General features: G+C 50.4%; 2 protein-coding genes across 2 annotated transcripts; both read right to left on the bottom strand.

Moving 5' to 3' along the window:
• Nucleotides 1-689: 689 nt before the first annotated feature.
• LOC128731815 (uncharacterized) lies at nucleotides 690-1,945 on the bottom strand. The gene is made up of 5 exons (XM_053824957.1): nucleotides 1,751-1,945; nucleotides 1,594-1,668; nucleotides 1,441-1,521; nucleotides 1,209-1,359; nucleotides 690-1,134 (listed from the first exon to the last, which is right to left on the bottom strand). The coding sequence occupies exons 1-5, from the start codon at nucleotides 1,845-1,847 to the stop codon at nucleotides 1,080-1,082; spliced, it is 459 nt and encodes a 152-aa protein (XP_053680932.1). The 5' UTR covers nucleotides 1,848-1,945; the 3' UTR covers nucleotides 690-1,079.
• Nucleotides 1,946-3,509: 1,564 nt separating this feature from the next.
• Nucleotides 3,510-15,864, bottom strand: LOC128732220 (mucin-5AC). Its single transcript, XM_053825392.1, has 5 exons — nucleotides 15,831-15,864; nucleotides 9,917-10,101; nucleotides 6,973-7,189; nucleotides 6,331-6,846; nucleotides 3,510-5,824 (listed from the first exon to the last, which is right to left on the bottom strand). Exons 1-5 carry the CDS (start codon nucleotides 15,862-15,864, stop codon nucleotides 3,510-3,512), a joined length of 3,267 nt encoding a protein of 1,088 aa, XP_053681367.1.
• Between the last annotated feature and the right edge of the window lie 9,458 nt (nucleotides 15,865-25,322).

The following is a 25,322-nucleotide window of genomic DNA, read 5'->3' on the forward strand; positions in this document are numbered from 1 at the left end:
ATCGGAATTCCATACTCACTCTGCAAGCACGAATCATTGTTTGCAGGAAAATTTACTTCCATTTTTTCTTCTGTAATTGAACTGTTTTGCTCTACAAGAAATGGAAAAAAGTATAAGATATGGGAAATAACATAAAGTACTTATGTAATGAAAGAGATAATTTTTTCTCACCGATTTCTAGCGACATTTTGGACGTTGTTGATTCGTTACACTAGACGTCCTCTTGAATCTTAAAACCTGCTTTGAACCATAACTTACATATATGTGAAACGTTTGCTTTGAATTGAAACGTCAAAGTGGATTGAAATATTTCATTCTTCTCTCGTCTCGTGAAATCGCGGCTTGATGTCTTCAAAAACGTTGATTTGTTAACAAAATATTTATTATCAGGATTTTGATACAGATATTGGCAACGTAAAAATGTTTAAACTTAAGGTGGTAGAGAACATTCAATTCATTCCTTAATCCAAACTCTTCGCAGTTTAGTATAACAGTTTTCAGTCCCATTTTATGTTTATGTTATGCGAAAAAGTATTTTGATTATGTTTCTAAAAACATTATGCATTCAAACTTGCAAGTGCATTCAGAAAACATAATAAAGATGTACATTGGAAGGGAGATTTCTCAACTGCTCTGCGACCAACTACATTCAGTCTTGAATATTTGAAGCGTTTTCAAGCGTGTTTAAGCGTTATTAGTATCAATATGCATGTAGCATTTTATTAAATTCAAATTTGGACAGTGGAACTGTTGGTTAAATTAAACCTGTCTGCACTTTTAATATTCATATCCATAAGATTTTCATTTCGGAAACATCAAAGCTATGGTATTTGTTAGCAGAACCCGAAGACTATATTTATCCATATTGATGTTACACACGACATGATGGTAAAACAAATTGTCAGACCGCATTTAAAAGCCAGCGCAGATGCTTATAGTTAGTGAAACGCCATCGATCGCATACGAGAGCGCGTTAGAGGGTCGAACGAGAATCCCAGAATCGTATTCAAACCGATCGGAGTTTGCATCGCGAATAAATGGGCCCCTCGCAGTCGTTGTCGAACTCGCTCACGTGCGATTTAGGCAGCGGGTCGGTTGATGCCAGGTGGCCGATAGTTCGTACTGATGACACGCCTGAAACGAAACGCCACATCACAAGAGCGAGTTATAGTGAACAGAATCGGAGTAAGCGGCTCAATTGTACTAACACTCGATTGGCTGCTGGAATGGCCCAACTCAGAATTGCCCCCGGGGACCTTTTGGGTGTGATCCGTGGAAAGAAGAATCGAGTCGCTTCCTTCGTCTGCTCGACGTCGTCCAGTAGAGGAGCGTCCGGGCTGTCCTTGTTCAGCATCATGTCTGAGAAAAGTGAAGGTGAATCCGAAAAAAAACCCCAATTGTATCCTCGTGCTTGCAACGCTGCTCATAATAAGTACCTACTTTTGTACCTATTCACGGTTCGCTTCTCAATCGGATCGCCCACGCCAAGATCCGAAAAGGAATCAGAAGTCCTGTAGAAAACTGACAAAAACATGAAACAGAAAAGTAATTCAACTTTATGGGAGACAATCAGCCGCACTAATTCACACTCACAAAGCCTGGGTGCATCAAACTGATCCTCGGCGAACATCCGGTCGATGTCCTCGTCGTTTTTCACCCTTAGCCAATCTGCGCAATTAATTAATGGTACAGTCCAGCTCATCCGTTGGAACGCTCGTTCTACGCAAAGATTCAGTAGCTTCCAACTCACCTTTGTACAGATTGGCACTGTCGTACGATTGAACCAAGCACAAGGACCAGAACAGCTGGAACGCGGCTAGCCACAGGTAACGCTTGTTGACTTCCATCGCCGTAAGACGAAGATGATCCTTTTTCCTTTTTCTAGCACACACACACACACACACTCACGCAGCACGCACTAAGGTGCTTAAACCTTTGGAACGAAACGTCGTTCCAGAGAGCGACTGATTGCGCTTTCCAGGGTCAACAGGATACTAAATGCTCCCGGTGCGGATGGATGCATCTTAAATAGCAGCTGGCGGGAAGCGTCACGAGCCATTTCCGGTCTGGTGAGTGGGATTTTTACGTAAGTCCATTGTGATTGCACGCCGCAATAATCGTGATGGGTGGGTAGAGCAATAAATGCGAAACCTGTCAGCAGCAGGCTTGTTAGATGGACGGGATCCTGGCATATCAAAGCTGCACTTGGAGGGTGGATTGTGCGCCTAGTCGCGAGAAAGAGTAAGGCGATATAAACATCTACTCTTCGGGGTAAAAACCACCTCTTTATAGGTCTTTATGAATGTCTTGATGAAAGAAAATCTGCTACTTGTTGCCAAAAAGTAAAGGTTACTTGACATTCTGTAACATTTCACATGACATGAAGGGCCATTTTTGTTGGTGACTGTTGCAAAAGTAAACATCCTTGCATCGTAAAACATTAATTTTCTATCAGATTGTAGATCAGTCAGGTGAATCAGGCAAGTGGGTTATGTTCTGCTTTCGAGATTCTTCTCGTCGTATCTCAGTCATCATCAAATTCATTCCAAACGACAATAATTATCTCCATCATGTGCCCAATACTCGGACACGGCCATCAATATTTTTCTATTTCGGATGCCGCTATTCCACAGACAACAAAACGCATCCATTCAGGACATCGTGTGTATAGTTTGAGTAAAGAATTTATTTACAACAATCTTATCCTCCCAAATGGGGCGCTTGCACCGGCGTTATCGCTTGCACCGGCGTTATAGCCTGCGGTCGGTTGAACAAATCAATTTTAAAACAACGCATCATCCCATCTCGACATTTTTCTAAAAGTATTCGCACATTCGCTCCACCTCGGTATCGAACAGAGCAAACAAAAAACTGAAAATAAGCGGATCCTTTAACTGAAAATAAAAGCGCACCGAGTGAAGCGATACCTTGAAGCGTTAGCTAGACACGCGTTTATAACGGAGAAAATAAGAACATCAAAGAAGGCTGCGGGAAAAGGGATACAAAAATAGCGCCCGTCTGGGGAATCGAACCCCGAACCATCGTGTACTGGGAAATACCGGGAAAACGGCCACGTGCCGTGAAATGTCGACTCTGTGCGCTTGTGTGTACAACAAATACTGGCTCCCTGCTGCTGCTACTGTTGGCTAAGAAGGACATGAGCATCTCGTATCCCATCAGCCAACAGGCTGCCCTTCTCTGGCTTCGCGGGTGTAAGCGCGTGTCTGTCACTACGTCACTGCGGCTCTCCCACACCACCAAACCGTCGATCGGTCGATAATGCGTTTTAATGCTAATGGCAGTATATTATCATCGTATGTGTAGCGTATATTCGCCGTATGTCAGCGCCATCGCGGTTCCTCGGCTGCTCTGACTCGAGCTCCGGTGGAGCCGCCTGGTGGCGCGTGCTGCAATCTCTCTCTCTCTCTCTCTCACACACACACGTACATGCACGCTCTCATTCACTCGTTCCCACGTTATAAGCCTACCATCCCGAGGGGCGCAACCTCTCAAACCCGCTTCCGGCCAAAGTCCTCGATGACGTCATACTCAGGCACGTCCGGGCTGCCGGTGTCGTAGTATGCGTAATCGTAGCTATCGTCCTCCGGCGGTCGCTTGGTGATGGTGGCGTTCGGTGGGATCGTAGGTGCCTTCGAGAAGGGCCGTGGTGTGGCATTGCTTGCCTTCGTCCTACCAGCCGTGTCCTTGCCCCGGTGCTTCGAGGATACTCGCGGTGGCGTGACGGCATCCGTTCCCTGTTCCTTACGAACCGCTGCCGTCGTCGGTTTCACCGACGAGGACGAAAAGAACTCGTTGATGCGTGCGGCGGCTTGACGCGCTCGCTCAAGGATCAGATCGTTCCCGCTGGCGGCGATGTTTTGCGAGTGAGCCGTCCGGAAAATTTCCTCCTCATCGCTCGTCGACAGAGAGGCCAGACCGTTGGTGTTGCGGGCAGCGGCCAGTGCTGCTGCGGCCGCCGCCTTTGCCTTCACGCGGTTCCGGTAGAAATCCTTCTCGTACAGCTCCGGGTGATACTGGCCATCGTCCTCGTCGATCTCGGTTGGGGTTGGTTTCGCCGACGTCACCACGATCGGGGACTGCGTCAGAGGGTTGCTGACCTTCACGATCGGTGGCTGGAAGAAGCGATTCGGTGGTGGAGGCGTGAACGTAGTTGTTGGGGGTGCTCTCGTTGTTGTCGGTGTTGTAAAAGGAGCTCGCGTTGTCGTGGTGGTTGTAGTCGCCGTCGTCGTCGTCGTTGTCGTTGTTGGAGCTGTGCTTGTGGAAGTCACTGGTGGAACGGTCGGGATATAACCAGGATATCGTGTAGAGGCCGGAACCCGCTCAGTAGTGCTGGTGGAGGTCGCAATGGCGATGCTCACGCGGTCCGAAAATGGCGACTTCTCAAGCCCTAGCACACTCTTCTGATTGACGAACTGCAGCAGTGCTTTCTTGCTGATCGCATTCGGCTTGAAAGTGGTCGGATTGTATTGATCCTTCGGCACGAGTGTTGAGAACTTCTTCACCGTGGACGGTGTGTGGCCTTCGTTGCCGGTGCGAGCAATCGATTGGTAGCGATCCTTCGCCACAGCACGCTGCACTACGGCCGGTGGAATGGTCGTGATAGCGGCTGGCGTCGTACTCGGTCCTTGAGCTTGTCCTCCGAAGAAGGGATTCTGCTGGAACGAGTTCTGCTGAGGTTGCGGTTGACGCTGGCGGAAGTTTTGCTGCGAAGGTGCGAACGTCGTCGGTGGTACTGGCGTCGTAGTAGTCGTCGTGGAGGTAGTGGTACGACTTCCCTGGTACTCGTTGTAGTTGAACTGATTCAGCCTGCTCTGATCTACGTTGAAGGCACGGGATTGTGGCCGGATGCGCTGTGATTCCTGCGGTGTTGTGACGGCAACATCCTCGAACGAACGCTCCGTTCCACGAGGACGCACCGTCGATGTTGTCTGAGCTCCGAACAACGCGAACGGGTTGTTAACTGGGGCTTTGACAGTGCTACTACCTGCTGACGGTTGTTGACGAGATTGCGAGTTGAAGTTGAACTGCTGCTGCTGTTGCTGTTGGTTCTGCTGTTGGAAGTTCGTTCGATCGTTGTGTGGTGTAGTGACAGTTATCTTAAAGTTGCTGGTAACAGGCTGGTTGCCTCCGAACCGTTGCGCTTGCTGTACTGGAGCTTGAGTTGTCGAAGTTGTGGGTACGTAGAACTGCCCATTTCCTCGGTTGCTTGAACCCGACTGCTGGATGTTCGTCGGAGCTTGCGTCTGTTTCGCGAAAGGAGCTGGCGTAGAAACGATGGCCTGTCCAAAGGACACCGGCACCTGAGGTTGCTGGGGCTTCAACACCGTCGTCGGTTGCTGCCGGAAGTTAGGGATCTTCGGAATGTCCACAAAGTCATCCGGGGTTGTCGTCTGAAGTTTGGTGTGTGGCTGCTGACGAGGCAACTGCAGTGGGAATTGTTGCTGCGATTGCAGCTGGGTCGGTAGAAGGGGACGATGTTGCTGGTGCTGCTGTTGCTGCAGGTGTTGCTGGGGCGTGTACTGCTGACGCTGGGGAACCGGGCTAGACGCCGGAGTTGTGCTCGTGCTCGGTTTCAGCTCATTGCGCAGTGCGTTTAGATGATGCGCTCGAACACTTCCACGGCCACGATTGCGCCCACGTGTTCCAGGTTGGGCCGTATTCGTTGAAGCTCGGTTAGCTCCACCGGCCGGTGAACGAGGCGTCGTCGTCGACTTGCGATACAGCTCCTCCTCGTAGTCCTCCTTGCCATTGTTGCGGTTGTTGTAGAAATGCGAACTATGCGAACCGCGGAAGATCTCATCGTCTTTGGGTTTGGGCATCGGCATAAAAGAAGGAAAAAAGCAAAACGAATGCGCGTGGAGAAGCGTGGCGTGAGAAAGGAAAACGAAGAGAAAAAAAGAAGCAGAAAGCGAAAGAAAGAAAAAAAAAGAAAAGGAAAGCGTAAATGGCACGATTTAATAAGTGTAAAAACCATCAATAATCATTCAATTAGCAGCAATTTCGGGCGAAGCGAAAAACATAGCAAAGCGGCGAGCGAAAAGCACCGGATACGCTTTTCCGGTAAAAAGGCAGATGGCAAAGCGGCGCTGTCGAGCTGTCGACGTAATCAAAACGTTTAGTAGGTGTAATTATGGGCGCAACTTTTCAATCAGCCCCCTAGCAGCTGTTCCGGTTAGGTGGCTGATGCAGTTGAGTCATGCAGTAGTCATCGTCATCGTCGTCGTGGTCGTCGTCCGTAAGCCATTGAACGCGATGAACGTGATCTTGATGAAAGTGATGATGAAGCCCTTAACTAAGCTACGTATTTACTGTTGTAGTCGGTGCTGTGGGCGGGTCGCGCCTGTTGTTGTCGCTGCCCTGGCTGCTGTTGCTGCTGCTGCTGTTGCTGTGGTTGCTGATGAGCCCGAGCGAAGGATGGCGTCGTAGTGCGAATTTCCTCCACAGATGGACGTCGATCGGCCGGTGTTGCAGTTGCGGCTACTGCCGTCAGCTGGCGGTAGTGTTGCGCTTGCAGGAGTTGTTGCTGGTTTAGCAGTAGTTGGTGTTGCTTGTGTTCCGAGTGCTTTTGGTGAAGCTTTGTCGGCGCTTGGCTCGTTTTGTAGAACACATGCTCCACGGGTGTTGCCGGAGTGGTTGTCGTGGTCGTCGTCGTTGTTGTGGTGGTCGTCGACGTGGTTGCCGGTTGGCGATAGTACTGCTGCTGCTGATGCTGCTGCTGCTGCTGCTGGGATGGTTTCTGTACGCTAGGGATCTGGTTCAAGCTCGGTGGTTGCTGTGGTTTGGAGCTCTGGTTAACAATGTACTGCTTGCTTCTTCGAGCATCGCCTGTAGGAGATGCAGATGATGGTTTAGAACCGTAGATCCCCTCAACTAAATTCTAAGAAAACCTTCTGGGAAATTCTTTCTACCCATTTCTTAATGCAGTACACACGCAAAACCCACAGAACTTACTCGTTTCGGCACGCTGCAAATGGAAGGTGGCTTCCTCTTCTTCGGCGAATGGCGCCCGCTTGCTCTCGAAGCCGGATCCAAGCCGGTACAGGTCGAAATTATCGCTGCCGTAGTAGAGTGTGGCCGCCTCGCAATCCACATCACCCCAATCGGCACAGATCTGGGCTTCCTGGTCGAAAGCCGTACCATTGGGGCACAGGAACCGGAAGTCTTGCACCTGCGGGGCGATATTAAGCAGCAACAAAAGCGAATTAACGAGGACGTGTAAACTTCCCGCAATTAATCCACCCATCGAACTGGGTTGGCGTAAATGGTTCGAACCTACGCGAACCAATTCGCTTAATGTGGCTGCAGGAACCACAAAACAGTGGTGTTTAATTGCTCTGTGGGAAATACTCGCTCACGACGACGGACGGAGAAGAAAAGATGGAAAAAAAATGCTCCCTGGTGACCGAGTGGCCGGGCGGCAAAACTTCGCAAGAATGCGAGAACAACGCAAACAATGGCCACCGGCGAATGCAGCCAACTTCGAGAGCTCGCGTGGTGCATTATCGAGTGAGGTGTGAAGTAGGTGGCTCAGGCATGGGGCACGCGTGGCGCAACGAGCCTTCGTGGGAGTGAGGCTGATGCTGGTACCACACGGGAGAAGGAATTATGCTCCCGACTGGCAACCTTCGCAGTTGACTCGCGGCTTGAATTTGATTCGCACGCACCACGCAAGCCAAGACGCTCGTGGGGGTGGGCTAAAAGAGACCCACAAAAACACACACACACACACACACAGCACCTTATGGTTTCTGGGCTTCGGATCGAATGTAATTACGGGGGATCTGAAGGTTGTACACACGCGTCACAACGTCGCAGGTTGATTCGAGTAGCTTGGCGAACAATTTCTCAGCTACCACGCGCTTTATGCGCTGCGGCGTGTTGATCGTTGCCGTTGTCTTCTCTGACGCGCGGTGGGAGGCCTTCTCCTTCCAGAGGGTAATGTTTGGCAAGCGGTACCACGGCGGAAGATAAGATTGCCAGATACGGCTGCGTGTGCTCGAGCCGCAACCCTTTAGCCCGCACGCTTACGCGGGTACATTGCATTGCTCGCCCGGTGTGAATACGATGATTAATTGTGGGCTCGGGGTTTGTTTCTCGGTTTCAGTTTTCCCTCCCTTCATTTCGGTGGTGGTGGTTCTGAGCTACCGCGCTTGAGCAACGCATGATTTGATTAGCCTCTGCGGGCAATGGTGCAGGGTAGAGTAGGGGCTTTATTTGTTCGTTTTTCACCCGGTTCACAGCCGACCATAATCTGCCTAAATTATCGCTTATTATTCATCGCGCTGGTTGATGAATTATATAACGAACTTTGTCGGATGGTTTCGTTTTCATTACCATTCGGTTGTGGGGGAAGGTAGGGTTTTTTTTTGGGTGGATGAAAAACCACTTGCTTTTTAGCGCGGTGAAAAAAAAACAGAAAGCACGATGAAACGGTGCACCCGAAGGCTTCTGATCGGTTGATAAGAACGAGAGGATTTCCACACGGAATTTGGCAGACGCGTGGCGAGTGGCGTTTTGCAATTTGGGTTTTAATTTTTCAGACGTCCTTCCAGCTTCCATCATGCAAACGGTAGCCCAGCAAACCCTTGGCAGATGGTCGCTCTTGACGAGTACAACCCGTGAGTGCAATCAACGCGATCGCGCGCTCGGCGTGAACTTTAAATGTGGCCTCATTTTGTGTGCGGTTTGAGCCCAAACGATCGATGGTGATTTTTTTTCGTCTTTTTCGACAAGCTTGAACTTTCACGGCCCGCATGTTGGGCTTAAAAAAGGGAGGCGCGAAGATGGCCCCAAGATGGATTGATTGCGCGGAATTGAAATTCGCAAGTGACCTCGATCGCGCGCACCTTTGAGGCGACATTTACGAGGCTACGTCGGAAACGGACTGATCGCGTCCGATTGCACTTTTAAGCGGACGTAATAAAAGCAGACTCACGATGTATCGGTTCGATGTGGTTTGGTTTGCTTGCGTCAATGACGTCAGTGACGAGTCTTTTTTGTGCACTAAAACAAAGTGATCATGCTCGAGCGATGACGCAACACTCACTGGAAGCTGTGTTGCTATCTGCATCGGGTGGCATTTGAACTCCGATCGAGAAGTGCATCGTGAGTCCACACGCGATCGTGCATCAATCGCACACGGAGACGTCCTTGGTAGGTCCAGGGAGCCCGTACAGTTCCGTTCTGCCGTTAGGGGTGCGTCGTGTCCACTCCCCTTTTAAGGGAGGTCGGGTTTGAGCGTCAACAACAGCGAAAAAGCAACACCTGATCGTGCCGAGAGGCCGTCGCACGACGAAGCGCGAATCGAGCTAGAAACGGACAACGCCACACCAGGCTTCAGAGTGCCACAAGGACGTCTCTCAAAGCCCGCAGGGGATGAAGCACCCAACAGGGTGGGAGTTAGACAATCGATTGGAACGATCGCCTGATCGGATCCGTGTTAGAGGGTGCAAACCTCGCTGCCCGCAAGCACGAGCCCTGTTTGTCGAAAGCCCACCAAGAAGCGAGTGAGGTGCCCTGCATCAACTCACAACCCCTAACCACCGCTGGGGGAAGGCCGGGAAACCCACCACCCGAAAGGTCACGAGTGTCTCTTGGGAACTAAGGTTCGCTTGGGTGCCGTGGCGTGCCATGATGGGTCTGAGCGAATGACGGTTACCGACGATGACGATGGTGACGTCGTTTTGCCATCTTCGAACAGGCTGCCATCGATCGAGGACGCTTTTGTGAGACTGGTGACGCTGAACTCGCGCTCTCCCACACGAACCACGGATGGGACGACCTTTTTTGTTACACCCCTCCGGGTTTACCTTTCCGATTTCGTACAGAGGTCAACTAGAGGTCAACTAGCGGGTTAGAGGAATTACAGCCCATGCACGCTCTTCCAAATACTTACACCTACTCCGGCCACCTTGACGCACACGTGAAACATCTGGCATTGGGTTTCCGAGTCGGCGTAGTATCCGCCGAGGATTTTATCCCGGCAGGTGAAGCCCGTCTTGGGCATGTTGTCCAGGCTGTAGCGCGGTCCGGGTGGGAACTGCCCGTGAATGCTTACGGCTGCGACGGCCAGCAGGAGGGCTGTAAGAGAGAAAAGGAAATGAATTCAAAATGTAATGCGAACGATTTTGGGGACTTCCAACCCAACAGCATTCCCCACGCTGCGAAGGTTAACCCATCTAAGCAACCCAAGCTAAGCTGAACCATTTAGCCGCAAAGGTTAGCATCTTCACGAAACCACCCGGTTTTTGGTCGCGATGGCAGCGAAATCTGTGCGCACAAAAGCAGCTGTGGGACATTTCCTGTAGCACTAAACAAACAACTCTCGCAGCCCCGGGCTAATGCCATCCTAACGTTTGCTGCGGTTCGATTTCGCGGCATGTTTTATGCAAATCGCTTCCCGAAGCCACCATCGACCTGGTGGCCTGCGAGTTACAATAGCAATCGGTTCGGTGCTGTCACTAGCCATTGTTACCGTGTTTGCTACCGGTGGGTTCGTCTGCTCGTCACCGATCTGGTGGGCTTCTTTTTTAGTGTGCCCTGAAGAGAAGAGACGGCCGTGGCGCGTGACCGGCAGCTTCTAGGCTCGTCGAGTGAACCCCTTCCGGTTAATCACGATTTGTGTGTAATGACGTACCCGGAGCCCTCGGTCGCGAGCGGTTACCGTGTTTTCGTAATGTCGCACACAGCGCTGAAGGAGGAAATTAGAGAAACAAAACAGCAAAGTAAGCGTTCGTTAGCTTTTTCCTCGTGCTGTTTGTGGACTTTGCTTAGGTCATGTTTAGCGGCATTTCCTAGAAAGTTGACCCGTTTCAAATTAGTTTTTTAACCATCTTCTATTTGCAGCGACGTCAGCAAGGGCTCGGACTTGACGATGGTGTCTGATCTTCCGTTCCCGGATCGATCTGGTTTACCAATGGAGCACGCGACCGTTCTGAATGCCGGTTGCAAATTTCTGCCGACATCTCCCACTTGACAGGCTGATGTCACCGCCACACGCTTCGGTGGCTTTCGTTACATAACCACAGGTGCGTGGATTTATCGCGATCGGAACGCGAGAGTTTCCCGTGCTACTCATTAGGCTGGCCCATTGTAGCTCAGAAGACACCGTGCGAGCCCTTCAACGTCCGACGAAAGATGCCACACCAACTGGCTAGCCTTTTGGACCGTTTAACTCCCGCGCTAGAGCTTCAATTACCCAATTACCGGACCGATCGGGTGCGTTTGGTCGTTTTAGTTCTTTGTGTGTTTTGCGATCACGATGCTACCGTTCGTGAGATTGCCGTTTCTTAACCGCGAGCTTGTTCATTTGTGGTGGTTGGAAACTGGAAAAGTGCCTCATCAGAGGGGGCGTTCGGAACATTTATTCAGCCTACAATTACGGCCACACTTCTGCTCGGTTGGCACATGGCATCAGTTAAAGCTTTGGCTTTTTGGCAGGAAGGTCAGCGAGCCGTTGGAATGCCAAAGTGATGGCATGCAGCCTTTGCAGCAACTCCCGCGATTTGGTTGGTTTTTGTTGCTTATAAAACTGGCAACATCCTTTCGAAAACGTTCATTTCCATCACGAGATTTACGAGAGCGCTTTCAAACAACAAAACGGAGTAGCTCGTGCCGCATGGGTTGCATAACGCTCCCGGCTCATATTTCGCGACCCCGTGAGGGCGCATTCGACAGCGACCATAAATAACACCCGTTCGCAAAACGCTCGCCAAACGCTTATCGGTTCGCAAACTCCCCCAAAGCCATCACCTCGAATGGTACAAGCTTTGTGCCATCGGAAAAATGAAACCAAAAAATTCCACCCCAGCCACGCGGCCCACCGGGAATTTCCCGCATGATTGATGATGCCGTGGCATCGCTCGAAGGCCGCTCCTTTGGTACAGCAGATCAGCCATTTGGCCGCGATCCGGTAGCCGCGATCCAGTTGCTCATTACTTTGCCAGTGTCGAGACCCTTACTCGCTTCGGTGCATCATCGGTCGGGACCAATTCGACTGATCGCTTCCAGCCTACGCGAGGATCGGCGCTCACATTAAAAGCGCGAATCGAAATGCAAACCACCACACCACTGGGGTAACTTAGGGGAGCAACAACAAAAAGCAAGCCAACCCCTGCAGCTGCATTCACTGGCTGGCAATGGCTGGTTTTCTCAATTACGCCACTCCGGTAAGCAGCATCGTGGTGCGGTTTCTCGTTCATGTCGGCATGCCTGGTTATGTTGCATGCAGGAGCAGACTGGGTGGCGCAAAAGCTCAAACCACAGCAACAACAGCAACAACCACAAAAAAAAAAAACAGAGAAAAACAATGCACACTGGCCCCGCGGAGGTCGGATGATGAATCGAGCATTCCCGAAACCACTTGACCGGTGACCGGACCGTGGTGTAAATGCAATCACCGTTGCCAGCGGCTTGCAGCATCTCGCTATAACGCTGCGGACCAATTTCGTCTTTTGGGGAGGGTGCGTTTTGTAAGCTTTTGGCCGAGAAAATAAATTACAACCCCCCAAGCCTCCGGGTGGTCGGAATGCCGCACTGGTGAAGTTACGCAGGGTGGATCACTTTTCGGTGATGATCACGGTCGCAAGGTCGGCTTGTGTGATTAGCAACCATTTTGTGTGTGTGTGTGTGTGTGTTGAGCATACTCCACCCGTGACTCCTGAAAACACGCTTCTGGCCACCCCCAAGGTACCACCCTTATGGGCGCAATGAGAACCGTGGGAGCCACGCTGACGCTGGGTTGCATAATGGCGCAGTAGGCTTGCAATGCGGAGGTCACGGAAGGGAGCAAACCCGATCGAGGTACACGAGCACGAGTACGGAGGCCCATTCTGGCCGGGGTGAGTTGATAACCGAACGTGGCCAAGCAGAGAGGTCGTCTAATTCCCTTCGGGAGGTCGGAAAAACGGTGATGTATGGCCGTTACGAGAGTCACTTTCACCCGGGGCCATTTTGACCCTTCGAGGGCTCGCTTATGGGCTGGGTGATGTGTATTTGCTTATCCCTTATTTTGATTCCAACCCCTTTTGGAGCTTTCGAGCTGTATGCACACATTCTAAGCACGATGATGGTGCGGTTTTTTTCTTTTCTCTCTCTCTCTCTCTCTCGCTCTCTCTCCCTTAAAATCATTTCCTCGTACGTGCGATCCGAACGGGAAGACAAATGCTCCGTTGCGCAATGTTGCGTTTTCGATTCCGACAAATGCACGAAAACGTTTCGATCTTAATCGCACCTGGAAAAAAAGGGCATCCTTTGCGGGCGCATCAGGCCCCTTCCGTACGGACCATATCGGCCGCGGTATGTTTTCGCACCCTTCACTTTGAACCACCGCGCGTGGAGATGCGATTCGAGAGGAACTTGAGCTTATGCTTCAACCCCATTTTTTTCCCCAATTTCCGGCGCCTCATTATCGCAGCCCGAGATGGTGCATCCCCGATTGGCAGCTTATGCGTGCATTGTATGCGTGTTTTTCTCACACCTCCTCAAGCGTGCGCGCGCGCGCGCACAAAACACGCGTGTATTCGATTAACATGGGATCGCTTTGGCTTGCGATTGAACGGTGGCCTGCCGCAGGTTTAAGATGAGGTGGCGAGAAACAATATAAAAAAAACCCCCCTCCAAAACGACAACAAAAAGATGCTGCAGCCTTTGCTAACGGGGTCAATTATGCAACATCGCGGAGATTGAGATCGGAAGTGGGAGTTTTGTGATATCTGCGATTAATTTATTTCGTTTCTTTTTTCCCCCCAGCCCGAGGTCGGCATTGTATGGAAAGCGATAGGCGGTTCATAACGCGCGTTCGACCCGACCAGCCGCCGTAATTTATGCTCGTAAACATGAGTTTCTGTCGCTCATCGGAAAATGGCATCACAAAACAATGCACCGTTTGCATTGCCAAGAAGCCAGCAAATTGAGCGATCTACTGCAGCGACTTCTGCGGCGAAGGAAATATAGTTTGTTTTCGTATAATTAAATAATGGCCAGCATTACGGTACCGGCAATGAATCCACCGTCCTCATGTCGGGGAGTCATTAAAATGGCTCAGCTTACGAGAGCTCACCCGCGGAAGTTGGGAAATCCGCCAGCTCTGGGGTAGCTGCAGAAGACGAAACACACGAAATACACACAAAAAAAAGCACACTCATCCCACAAAACGAACCCCTCGCGGGTGTACTTTTGTGATTTCCTCACCACAAACGGCACAGCAGCACATCGAAATGGCGCACCAGGCGCATCGCGCAAAACAACCATCCGAAACCGATCGCGCGAGCCCCAGAAGTAGCCATTCTGCCGGGTTTTCCATTAATTTACCCGCTGTCGAGGGGTTGCCTTTTTGATATTTGGTTTGGAAGATGTTACCGTCAAGGTTGCCGCGGGGCCGCGCGTGCACACGGGCCAACGGTAAAGTTCAGTTCTTCACGCGATCGTGGTTGGCGCCGTTTCGATTGCCCAAGCGACCCCACGATCGTAGCCGCATGCTCGGGAACGGATGAAGCTAAGAATTTGTTCTCACGACCCGTGTCACTCGGTGCCGGCGCGTCAATCGTCATTTCGGATGCTTGTTAGTTGGCCTGTTGGGTTGTGAGTGGCATTTCCACCCGCGTGGAATGGCGCAGGGGATGCTTTGCTGCTACCGAATAATGGCACCCCCTTTTGGGTGACGAAAGGTCAGCGAAGGTGTCAAAATTGGCTGATTAAAACCCGGCCCCGGGTGTGCATCGTTATGGTGGCGTTTTTCGTGGATTGATTTATGTCGTGGCTGCCAAACATGGCAGCGCAAACATGGCAAGGCTGTGAACTGTGCCGTGGCTTCTCCTTTCTGTCGGTGGGCATGTCAAGGTTGTGCAGGTTTAGTAGTCAAAAGTCGCTCACTGGTAGCGGCCATAAACTGACGGATGTAAATTTCCTGCGGCGACTATTCACACAAAACACAGGCTCCTGCCCGTGAACATCGTTTTTGATCGAAAGCCTTCCACAGGTTGTGTTGAACCCTTGCCTTTTGACACAGGGACAATGAAACGATCGTTCAACCTTCCCGAAGGGACTACGAGACGGATCGATCCGATCGAGGGGTAGATTGTTGGCGACATGTTGTCTGCGCGTTTGATGACCTAAGCTCTTTAGCTCGGTATCGATGTCCGGCAGAGATGCCACTAATGGAGCGTCCCCGAAGCGATTGGAAGTTCATTAGCATATTATCGCAACGGGCCAACAATTGGCACCGGCTCTAGAGAGGCTTTCCAATCGATCGCGCTCTTCGATACATCTTCCAAAATTCGCACCCATAAAACGTCCATAAAATCGATTGTGACACCACTGCGGGGTTTTGTTCGCTATATCGACCCACGCCTCAGGCGGTAAAGGAGTGGCACATCCCTCGAAGCCTCCTCAAAGTGCGGGATTCAATTCCTTCTCAAAACCGGCACAGGATGGGCCCACATTTACATATCCACCAGCGTTTCCACCGTCTCAGTGAGTTAATTTGCCACCCGACTAATGGTGACAAACACGACTAATGGTGTCGAAACGTGCCGTGATCTCACGGCGGTACGCTGCACCCCAACCAAAGGACGCATTCGCGTGGTTCTGTTTCTGCGTGGGTAAGAACACGTCCCGTCTAGTTAATTAGATGACGTGGCTCCGACAGACAGATCAATTGAACGTTGTTGCGTAACGATCGTAGGGTGCGATTCGTTCATGTAACATGATCGAATTTTTACAAGCAGCCAGAGCGGCGTGATGATTGACGTGTCTGAGGATCCAGCATCCCTAGAGGGAGCCACTGTAGCTGTTCTTCCGATCGTACTTACCCGCACAAACTGTAAGCTGCTGCATCAGCTCCATTATGTCTCCGGTACCGCTCTCGGCTTGCGGTCGTCTACGGAAAAGAAAGAACACCTTCTGGTGGTTCCAAACACGTCCAGATGGCTAAAGGTGTCTGGTCAAAATTCAACCAACCGACACCAGGGTTCGTCGCTTGTCGTATCACTCAAGTCGCACTTGTCACACGTTACAGCAGATGGAGAATTACACTACCCCTACGAAAGTCGCACCGAACCCGCGTGAGGGGATTGCACACTTCGTCAGCTTTTTCACCGTTCTTTTTGCGTGAGAACAAAATTTCATCAAACACTCACACCGCCGTCACATAAGAAGCGCATGATCGAACTGCATTTGCTATGAACAGAAACCTAAAGGAGGATGGAAAGGATTTAGGGATGACGTTAGAATCGGTATTGTGGCAAAACAGCAGACTGCAAGAGGACGTACTCGACCGGATGTACGCGAGAACCGTTCCACTGGCACCGTAAATCATAACTGACGGAAACGCGATCGCGATCGACATCGACACGCCGACCAATTCCGGCCTACTCCACGTGTGTGCCAGGTGGGGAATGCATCCGCCAAATGCACACACGCCGTTGCATTCAAGGGCTGCAAGCGCGTGGAATGCACGACCCGATGGAGTTCTGGTCGCGACGGAACAATGCCACGTGCGGTGGTGAGAAATTTCCCGCCGAGACCCCAGCCTGGGGGTGATTTATTGTTTTCCACACCAAAGACCGAAATAAACCGTTCGCGCGGGCTAATCACTGCCGAAAGCCACCACGCAGTTGGTTGCACAAACGTCAAACAAATTCGCAAACGACCGCGATAAACCCTGTGGGGGAGCCTTTTTAGAGCCCTTTTTTTGTGGCCCTTTTTCCGTGGCCTTTTTCCGAGCCCTTTTTTTGGTGCGAAACTAAGTCACTCGATTAACGCATTTGCGGTTGGCATTCCGGCAATGGACATGTGAAACACCTCGCCGAAGGGTTCGTTTTTCCGTTCACACACGCACCCCTTCACACACACACACACATACACTCCCCACACAAAACTCCCGTTTAAGCGTACCGTGCGGGCGTCCGGATGTCTGAGACTGGTGGCATCCGCGAGGCACTTGGGACGGTTCGAGCTGCTCGCGAGCTCGACTGCACTTTCCTGCGGTTAGTATCGAAGTGATGCGAGCTGAAAATGAAAGGAAGCGCCCAGACCGACCCAGACCGTCTTCTTCGGTGGTTCGGTGCGACCCGGCAGAGAGGGAGGAAAACCCGTGCGAAGATGCCACCGTGTCTTTGGGGCGGGGAGGCGAGCAACCCAGACGAGAGAAGGGGGATCGATCTTTTGCTCATCGTCGGTGGCAGCTTCCCCAGGAAGCATTTTGGCGAAGATCTCTGGTAGCCAGAAAGAGACAAAAGCTCGGTCCTATCTGCTTCTCGCTTTCACAACGCTAGCCGAACTGGAAATTGAGCATGTGTTGAGCATAAATTCATTGCTCGACCCGTTTTGGTTTGCATGTGTGCAACAGCGCAGGCTGTTTTGTCAGAGTGTGCGCGTGCTTCCACATTCGGTGGTTGAATGACGCGCCAGCGAAGGGGACTTAGAGAATTTTCAGTCTAAGCCAACCACCGCAGTGTGAAAGTGTTGTTCTTGAGGACTTGTCGTTTTTGGGTTAAACTACAAAGGTAAGCTTATAAGTATTGTTCTTAAACATAAGATTGCATCTTCTAATCCATGTTTTCTGATTATATGTTGGCTTCTACGCGATGAGAGGAAAAAATCAATCAAAAAAAATCAACACACATCAAATCAATTTTTTCGCCGCATATGCTGTTTAAGAAGACTGCCTAAGATAGAATTTGATGCATACCGCACATTCAAATGCCGCTGAACGATATCTACAAACGCTGGGCTACAGTTGTGCTACCGTGCTACCTAGCAAATTTGAAGCCGTCTCAATGACGCCGCCGTTGCATTCAAGCCTGTGGAATAACCTCACGTGTGTAAGCCATGCAGGAAGAAAATGAATAAACGTAAACACTACGCATAACCCAAAACTGCATGTGTTTGGCTTAAGGAGAGAGAGAGCGGGTCGATCTCTCTAGAATGCGGGGAAGGGCGAATGAAAGAAAAACCACCGAACTAGAAAAAACGTACCGAAAGCAACCCGAAAAGGCACGAAGGCGCTCGTTTTTCCCGATCGCGCGGTCGAGCAAAGTCGCCTGCTCAACCGTTGCTCAACCGCTGCTCGACCGCGATTTTGCCCAGGAAGCATTTTGGCGAAGATCTCTGGTAGCCAGAAAGAGACAAAAGCTCGGTCCTATCTGCTTCTCGCTTTCACAACGCTAGCCGAACTGGAAATTGAGCATGTGTTGAGCATAAATTCATTGCTCGACCCGTTTTGGTTTGCATGTGTGCAACAGCGCAGGCTGTTTTGTCAGAGTGTGCGCGTGCTTCCACATTCGGTGGTTGAATGACGCGCCAGCGAAGGGGACTTAGAGAATTTTCAGTCTAAGCCAACCACCGCAGTGTGAAAGTGTTGTTCTTGAGGACTTGTCGTTTTTGGGTTAAACTACAAAGGTAAGCTTATAAGTATTGTTCTTAAACATAAGATTGCATCTTCTAATCCATGTTTTCTGATTATATGTTGGCTTCTACGCGATGAGAGGAAAAAATCAATCAAAAAAAATCAACACACATCAAATCAATTTTTTCGCCGCATATGCTGTTTAAGAAGACTGCCTAAGATAGAATTTGATGCATACCGCACATTCAAATGCCGCTGAACGATATCTACAAACGCTGGGCTACAGTTGTGCTACCGTGCTACCTAGCAAATTTGAAGCCGTCTCAATGACGCCGCCGTTGCATTCAAGCCTGTGGAATAACCTCACGTGTGTAAGCCATGCAGGAAGAAAATGAATAAACGTAAACACTACGCATAACCCAAAACTGCATGTGTTTGGCTTAAGGAGAGAGAGAGCGGGTCGATCTCTCTAGAATGCGGGGAAGGGCGAATGAAAGAAAAACCACCGAACTAGAAAAAACGTACCGAAAGCAACCCGAAAAGGCACGAAGGCGCTCGTTTTTCCCGATCGCGCGGTCGAGCAAAGTCGCCTGCTCAACCGTTGCTCAACCGCTGCTCGACCGCGATTTTGCCCGTTGAGTGCCCGTTGAGTAGGTTTTCCAGCTCACACCGTTCGGGTGGCATACGTGGCGTCGGGTATGGGATCCGTGACTTTTTGCCACCCGGTTGAAGCTCGGGTAGGGAAGCAGTTCGCTCGCGATCTTGCGATCTGGCACGTTAAATGTTAGGCTCGGCTATTTCGAGCGGCATCTCGGCGGGGAGTCGCAGCGTTTTGTTTGGATTGGCGACAAATTCCGGACCGGCCAGGGCCCGTACCGAGGGGCTCAAGGATTGTGCAGCTTCGGTAAGGTCGCTCGCTGCTAATAGACTTTGCTCGTCGACGGCGAGAGCAACCAAATGAAGAAAAAAAAAGAAAAACGAGCATCCCACTTTGGTGATGCACTTTTGCGAAGCGCATTGCAAAGTGAACGGGTTGCACGGCGTTTCAACATTGCATTAAACAGCGGGTTGATTTTATACTTTGCCCATAATTGCACTCTTTGGTGGCTACCCCAGATTGTGCGCTATTGCTGGCGATGATTTGGAACCGTTGACCAACTCGATAATGGTAATTAATAGATATAATTTTATGTTGTTAAATTGGAGATTGTTTCTTCTTTTAGACAGCAAGCGATTGTTTTGAAACACCTCAGGACCTCGAAGAGATTTCATTGAGGCTTAGATCTATTGTCTGTTATATATTGATCTAAAACATGCATCTCAAACCAAATTGGATCACAATCGCGTTTAGATTACCATCTCTCAAATATTTCTCAAAGTCGAACCAATATTTGATCTCTAAATTCTTCAGTGAAGCGTTATATTATGGCTTAATATGAAGATAAATAAACTGGCAACACAGTCGAATAGGTGCTATGCTAATTTAATTATTCATTTTTTCGTAAAGCCCTCGATCGTCTTACTCATGCAGGCAAGGATTGGAACGCCGTGAGCAGCTCATTATTTCGTCGCATCATCCCTAAACTCTTATACCTCGAAGAGCCTCCATACCGGTTAGGTAATCGTGCTTTCACTTACTTTCATTATCGGCCCGTTTCCACCCTTTTATGAGCCGAGTCGGTTAGTTGACATAGTAAGCAAACCATGCGGCCCATTACTCCATTTCTCTGCGCCGGCAGGCTGCATCTTCAAGGTAGTTTTTTTTTCGCCCGCTGCGCTCGCCTTCGCGGGCGGGAAAAAAGCCCTCCGGAAAACTCGCGTTGAACACGCGCGTTCGCGTTTGACATTTATTTCTTCCCTTGCGCTGCGGCGTGGCCAGGATAGCTTCCAACCACCTTCAACCTTTCCCGGTTCGGTTCGCGCCGTGATCTTCCTGCGGTGTCATCTTCGTGCAAGCCACGTACCGCCATAACCTTAAAATGTCGTTTCCGTCCGCATCCGAGGCGAGGAAAAACCGCCCGACGGCTTTATGGCCGCCTAACGACCATCGTCGGGACTGGGTGGATTCGGAATTGAGCCTGAAGCGCGGCTTCAAATGCTGTGACGACATTTAGACCGTGGTGTGCAATAAAAGGGTCTCGCGCTCCTGAGCTTAGGGGGGTTCGTTCCAGTTCGGTTCCGGGTTGCAGAAGCGTGTGCAAGCAGAAAAGACCGCTAAAAAGAGGAGTCTTTTGCGGGCGTCGAAGGTCGAAATTGCTTGGGGTAATGAAATTAGAAGCCGATGGGGAACCCGGCACGTGATTGATGTTGGAAAGTACCCTCGAAATTCTGCCCAGCCGCGAGTTCTCCAACGGGCGGTGCGTTACTCGATTTTTCCCACGCGCCGTTCCACCGAAGGGGCCAAAGCCTTGACATTCGGCTCTACGTACCATCGCCGGCGTTGGCGGACGGCACTTTCCCGAAATAATAATCGGACCGCTAAGGGTACGCAAATTGGAGGCTATCATTTCATCATCCTCATCATCATCAGCGTGTTTCAGCGCTGTAGCCACCCTCCCTGGTGTGGGGTTGATTTGTTTTAATTGAGGAAAAGTGTTTTGTTTTCGTGGTGCGTTTTCTTTGCCCGTTGCTGTTACGTGGAGTTTCCTCCAGGCGGTAGGTCTATAGGGCTGCGGTCGAAACGCGATGATGCCGCTCTGGGTGCCGGCACTTGGCGGCCTCGAGGGCCGCTTTGAGACCTATAGACCCTGGAGCTTGAGCTGGCGGGATGCTAGATCGTCGATTGTCATTCGTTCGATGGTGGTTGAGGGTTTTTCATTTTTGAGGTTTTTTGTTTTTTCACAGGTGGCCAATTGCATGGAGGACGAATGTCGATTGGTTCGAGTTGCGGCGCAAGTGTCGTTGAATGTTGATTGCACGAATGTCGAGTTGGTGCAACAGTTTGTGTGTGGTGTTGAATGCAAATTTTGAGGATGTGTGATAAAAGTGCACGAAAGCTCTCTTAGCTAGCAATGGCTGCTCGAAAAATAGAAGTTTCATGCACGTTTTCTAACACCTAGAATAAATTCTTTTTTATATTGGAGAATGTTTGCTAGTACCTATATTGCAAGATAATCCCATTTTTGTAAGCGAAAATGCCTCACATTCTCACGATCTGATCCTTGGAAAGCACTTACGGATCGAATGCAATTTCTCTTCCGGGTAGCTCTTGCATTTGTTCACCCATTTTTATCCTCTTTCGCTAACGCTCCATTTTGTTCCACGATCCGTTTCTGATGCACTTTTCTTTCAAACACCCTCGCACCGGTGCCGATCTCCAGGCCCAACCCAGCGCCAACTCCTTGCCCAGGGAGCAAACGGCAGCCAGCCGTGGGACGTGGCCGGGGCTCGGGTTAATTTGACTTTAATGGCATGGCATCCGCCGACTGCACGCTACTCCGGTTGTGTGGGATAATCCGGTGCGCAAATTAGTCATTAATTTTCGAGCGACCGCGAAGCCGCCACAGTTACCTTCCACTTTAGCCATGCTAGCAGCATTTAAAATGCTGCTCCATGTTCGACAACCGTGCGCGCGATCGAACATTGGCTTTTTACGGTACCGTGGGATTTGCTAACAGAGCGAAAGAAAGAGATCGGTAGTACGTTCGGTCGCCCGTGGATGGTAGCCGATCGTTTAATTCGCCAGAACACCTTTAGCACGCGATGCATGTTTGCGATATGACACCATTCGGATGGTTTAATCGCACGGTCACCAAGCAAATGGACAAACCTGACAGCTCTTTTCGATCTCACACGACACGATATCCACAACAAGTGTCATTAGGGAACGATCACAGAACGGCCGCGTAAGGTGAACCTGCCAAAGAAATGCCTTGCTCAATGCGTAATGGCGGCTCATCAGATGATATTTCTGAGCTTAGAAGAAGCAAGCAAAAAAAAAAAACGCAGCAAACCCTCCCCAGTTATGATGAGGGTAATGATTTTCCCCATCGTGCCCTTTCGACCGACCGATCGCCACGGCACAATTGAGTTGTCCAGTGGCTTCGTCGCGGCACCCATCTTTGGTGAGCCAATTTGGCTGCGGAGTGTTTTTGGCATACCCCGATTTGTACCCCGGTTCGGATTGGCTACGCCGGCTGGTAAATTAACATCTTCGCCAAATCCACCAGGATGAGCCGGTGAGTCGGTGATCTTTTCGAGGAGGGTTTTGAGACAACCCCCACTGACCTATTGGTCGGTTCGCGCGGTAACACCACCGTAACACACCGTCGATCGCATTGCCAAACGGACCTTTTGGGCCGGCGAAAGCAGCTCCTGCTCGCGGTGCGTGTTGCTCGTTACGACACACGTGTTGTGAGAAATTTTGGGCCCCACCATTTTGGGGCACCATCCTGCCAGCCCTGGCATGCTAATTGATTTTATGATCATACCGGCCACGAGAACGCACTTTGCCGTGTGGGAATTCACTGGGTCGCTGGAACTGGATGGGTTGCTTAATCGAGCCATAATGTTTTATGGGCTTTATTTGTTCGCTGGCGTCAGTCAAAATCAACCAACCGAACACTGCGATGAACTGTTGACAGGATCGTTCCCCAAATATCCCCGAAATGAGTGGCCAGCAATTTGTCTGTTTGGTTCGTTAATTTGATTCTGCTGTTGAAAGGATGCGGTTGTTTGGTGAAGCAAAGGCGAGGCTTACCTTCGCACTTAGGTTGCGTTAGAGTTGAGGAAAATGCATGCAAATCTGGTCGCGTTTCGAAACAATGACTCGGCTTTATCTGACATTACATCATTATTCTACCGACTCTTGCTTGCCATTGCGGATGGAGCGAAGAGAAAAAAACAACAACAGCTCACCCATAATGCCGTGGAAAGAAATGATGGACATTCGCGTAAAAAAAAGGCACCCTCACATAACAAACTCCAAAAAATACACGCTGCATTAAAGACACTGTCGTTGCGATCCAACCCATAATTTTGGCACCATTACGAACAAAACGATCGCCCCGCGATCGGTATCGTACCAAAAGAAAATGCATCACGCTGCCGTGATGGCGGGAAGCTTTGGAATGGTCACAACCGCGCCTGTTGCGTAAATCGACCGCCCATGCGGTAACGCCCTCGGTCAGGCTGAAGGGGCGTGCATTATCGTCCCGTTTGCGAGCAATTTTTCCGCCCACTAACGCCCAGCCGATGACGCGGCTGTCGGTGGAAATTTTACGTCGGAGGCCGTGAGCTGCGTTTGTCAACTGTGAAAAATAGAAAAGCGACCGAGCACTTTCCTGGAGCGCTCGAGATGGCGTTGCACAAACAACGGTGACGCCCTTTTTGGCGTGAAATCACCCAACGGGATAAGGCTGTGGAGTCTGTTGACCGGAGTACGGTAGAGGTTGAGTGAGAAATAATACTGCCGAGGAGGTTGCAAAACAGAATCAAACGTGCTCGAGATTCGTTCCGCTGACACTGATGATGCTAGGGGTGATTTTGTACAACTAAAAAACCTTCTCCTTGGTCAGAATCTGTCTTGAACTGGGTTAAACGCGTTCATGCGAAGCCATTGCTTTCTTTGGTAAACATTTTATAGGAGCAGTAATAATGCCAACATCGTTATATTATGCTTAAATAAATCTTCAATCACTCAACCCCATCCGAATCATTTCGATCCACCCCGTAGGGTTGTTGCTCCCAAATCTCTACACCCAACAGTGCTTTACATAATTAGCGAATCCGTTTGCATGGGAATTATTTGCAAGCATACGCCAGTGCAAACAAACGGCACCCTCAAAAGGCGTACGCGCGACAGATGAGTCGGCCAGTCGGTCAGCTCGTGCCAACCCAGCGAATCTTCTTCACTTGCGCCCCAATTCAGACCCTAGCTGGGATGAAGCAATAGCCTCGGCTCGTCGCGTTGTTATGCAACCATTCCACCTGAAGTCTGTGTGGCGGCGCAGGCAAAAAAAGGGAAACCCTCAGTACGGGCATTGAATCCCGCGCGTCTACCCACTCACCCGGTCGCCTTTGACACGGCCGGCGAGCGGTAATGAAGATGATGCATAATGCAAAGGTGAGAGGAGAAACGCGAAAGCGAAGGCACTCGCTCGGCTATCGGTGGCTATCTCGTGGACCTCGGGAAAGGGCTTGCGATTCTGCGGGAAAGCCACGAGGAATCGATGAGACGATCGATCACGTGAGCAGTCACATTCCGCGAAATTGTGTCAAAAATATTCCGCACATATCACAACTTTCGCCGTGGTCGTGCGTGGATGGAAAATCGGACTCATCCTGGAGATGTAAATCAGTTGTAACTGTAATGGCGTTTTTTGGCTGCTTTCCTTTAAGCCATCTCGATGCTTACATGTCACTTTCGTTTTCATTTCATCTCTTCACACCCAGGACCGACTTGTGGCAGCAATTCCGAACGGTCTTGTTGAATGTTTATTTGACTTTCCCGACCGACCAAAAAAAAAACCCATCCCATATTCTCCCCCTCGATGTCGGTGTTTGGATGGCGAGTTTTTGGACCCCTTGTAACACCACCCCAAAGCCATCCAACCCGTAGTACCCGTGTCGAAAAGAGTGCTTCTTCGCGCACGAATATAAGCCTGCCCTCTTCGATGGGTTCCGCTTGTTGGGGTGATGGTTTTTTTTTGTCTTCTCATTCCATTCGTGAACCCTCGCGAGGTTGCACGGATGGATGTGGGAGTTTTGTGTTGACTAACATCGGCCACGATTAGACACACGGAAAAAGGCGGCCCCGAGTGTGCGGGCACACGCTTCAGATTGTACGCTTCCTTTTATCGCGCCACAAAGCGCCACCCGTTCGGTCCGGTTCGCACGTCACACGGATGGAGAAAAGGTTTTTTTTTTATTTCGTTTGCCCTAGCGTTTTTTTTTTAAAAGCTGTCTTAAACCCAAAAGAGCAGCGGCCCGCTTGTGTTTTGCTGATGTAAGAAAG

This window comes from Anopheles nili, chromosome 2 (genome assembly GCF_943737925.1).
Source record: "Anopheles nili chromosome 2, idAnoNiliSN_F5_01, whole genome shotgun sequence".
Lineage (NCBI taxonomy): Eukaryota > Metazoa > Arthropoda > Insecta > Diptera > Culicidae > Anopheles > Anopheles nili.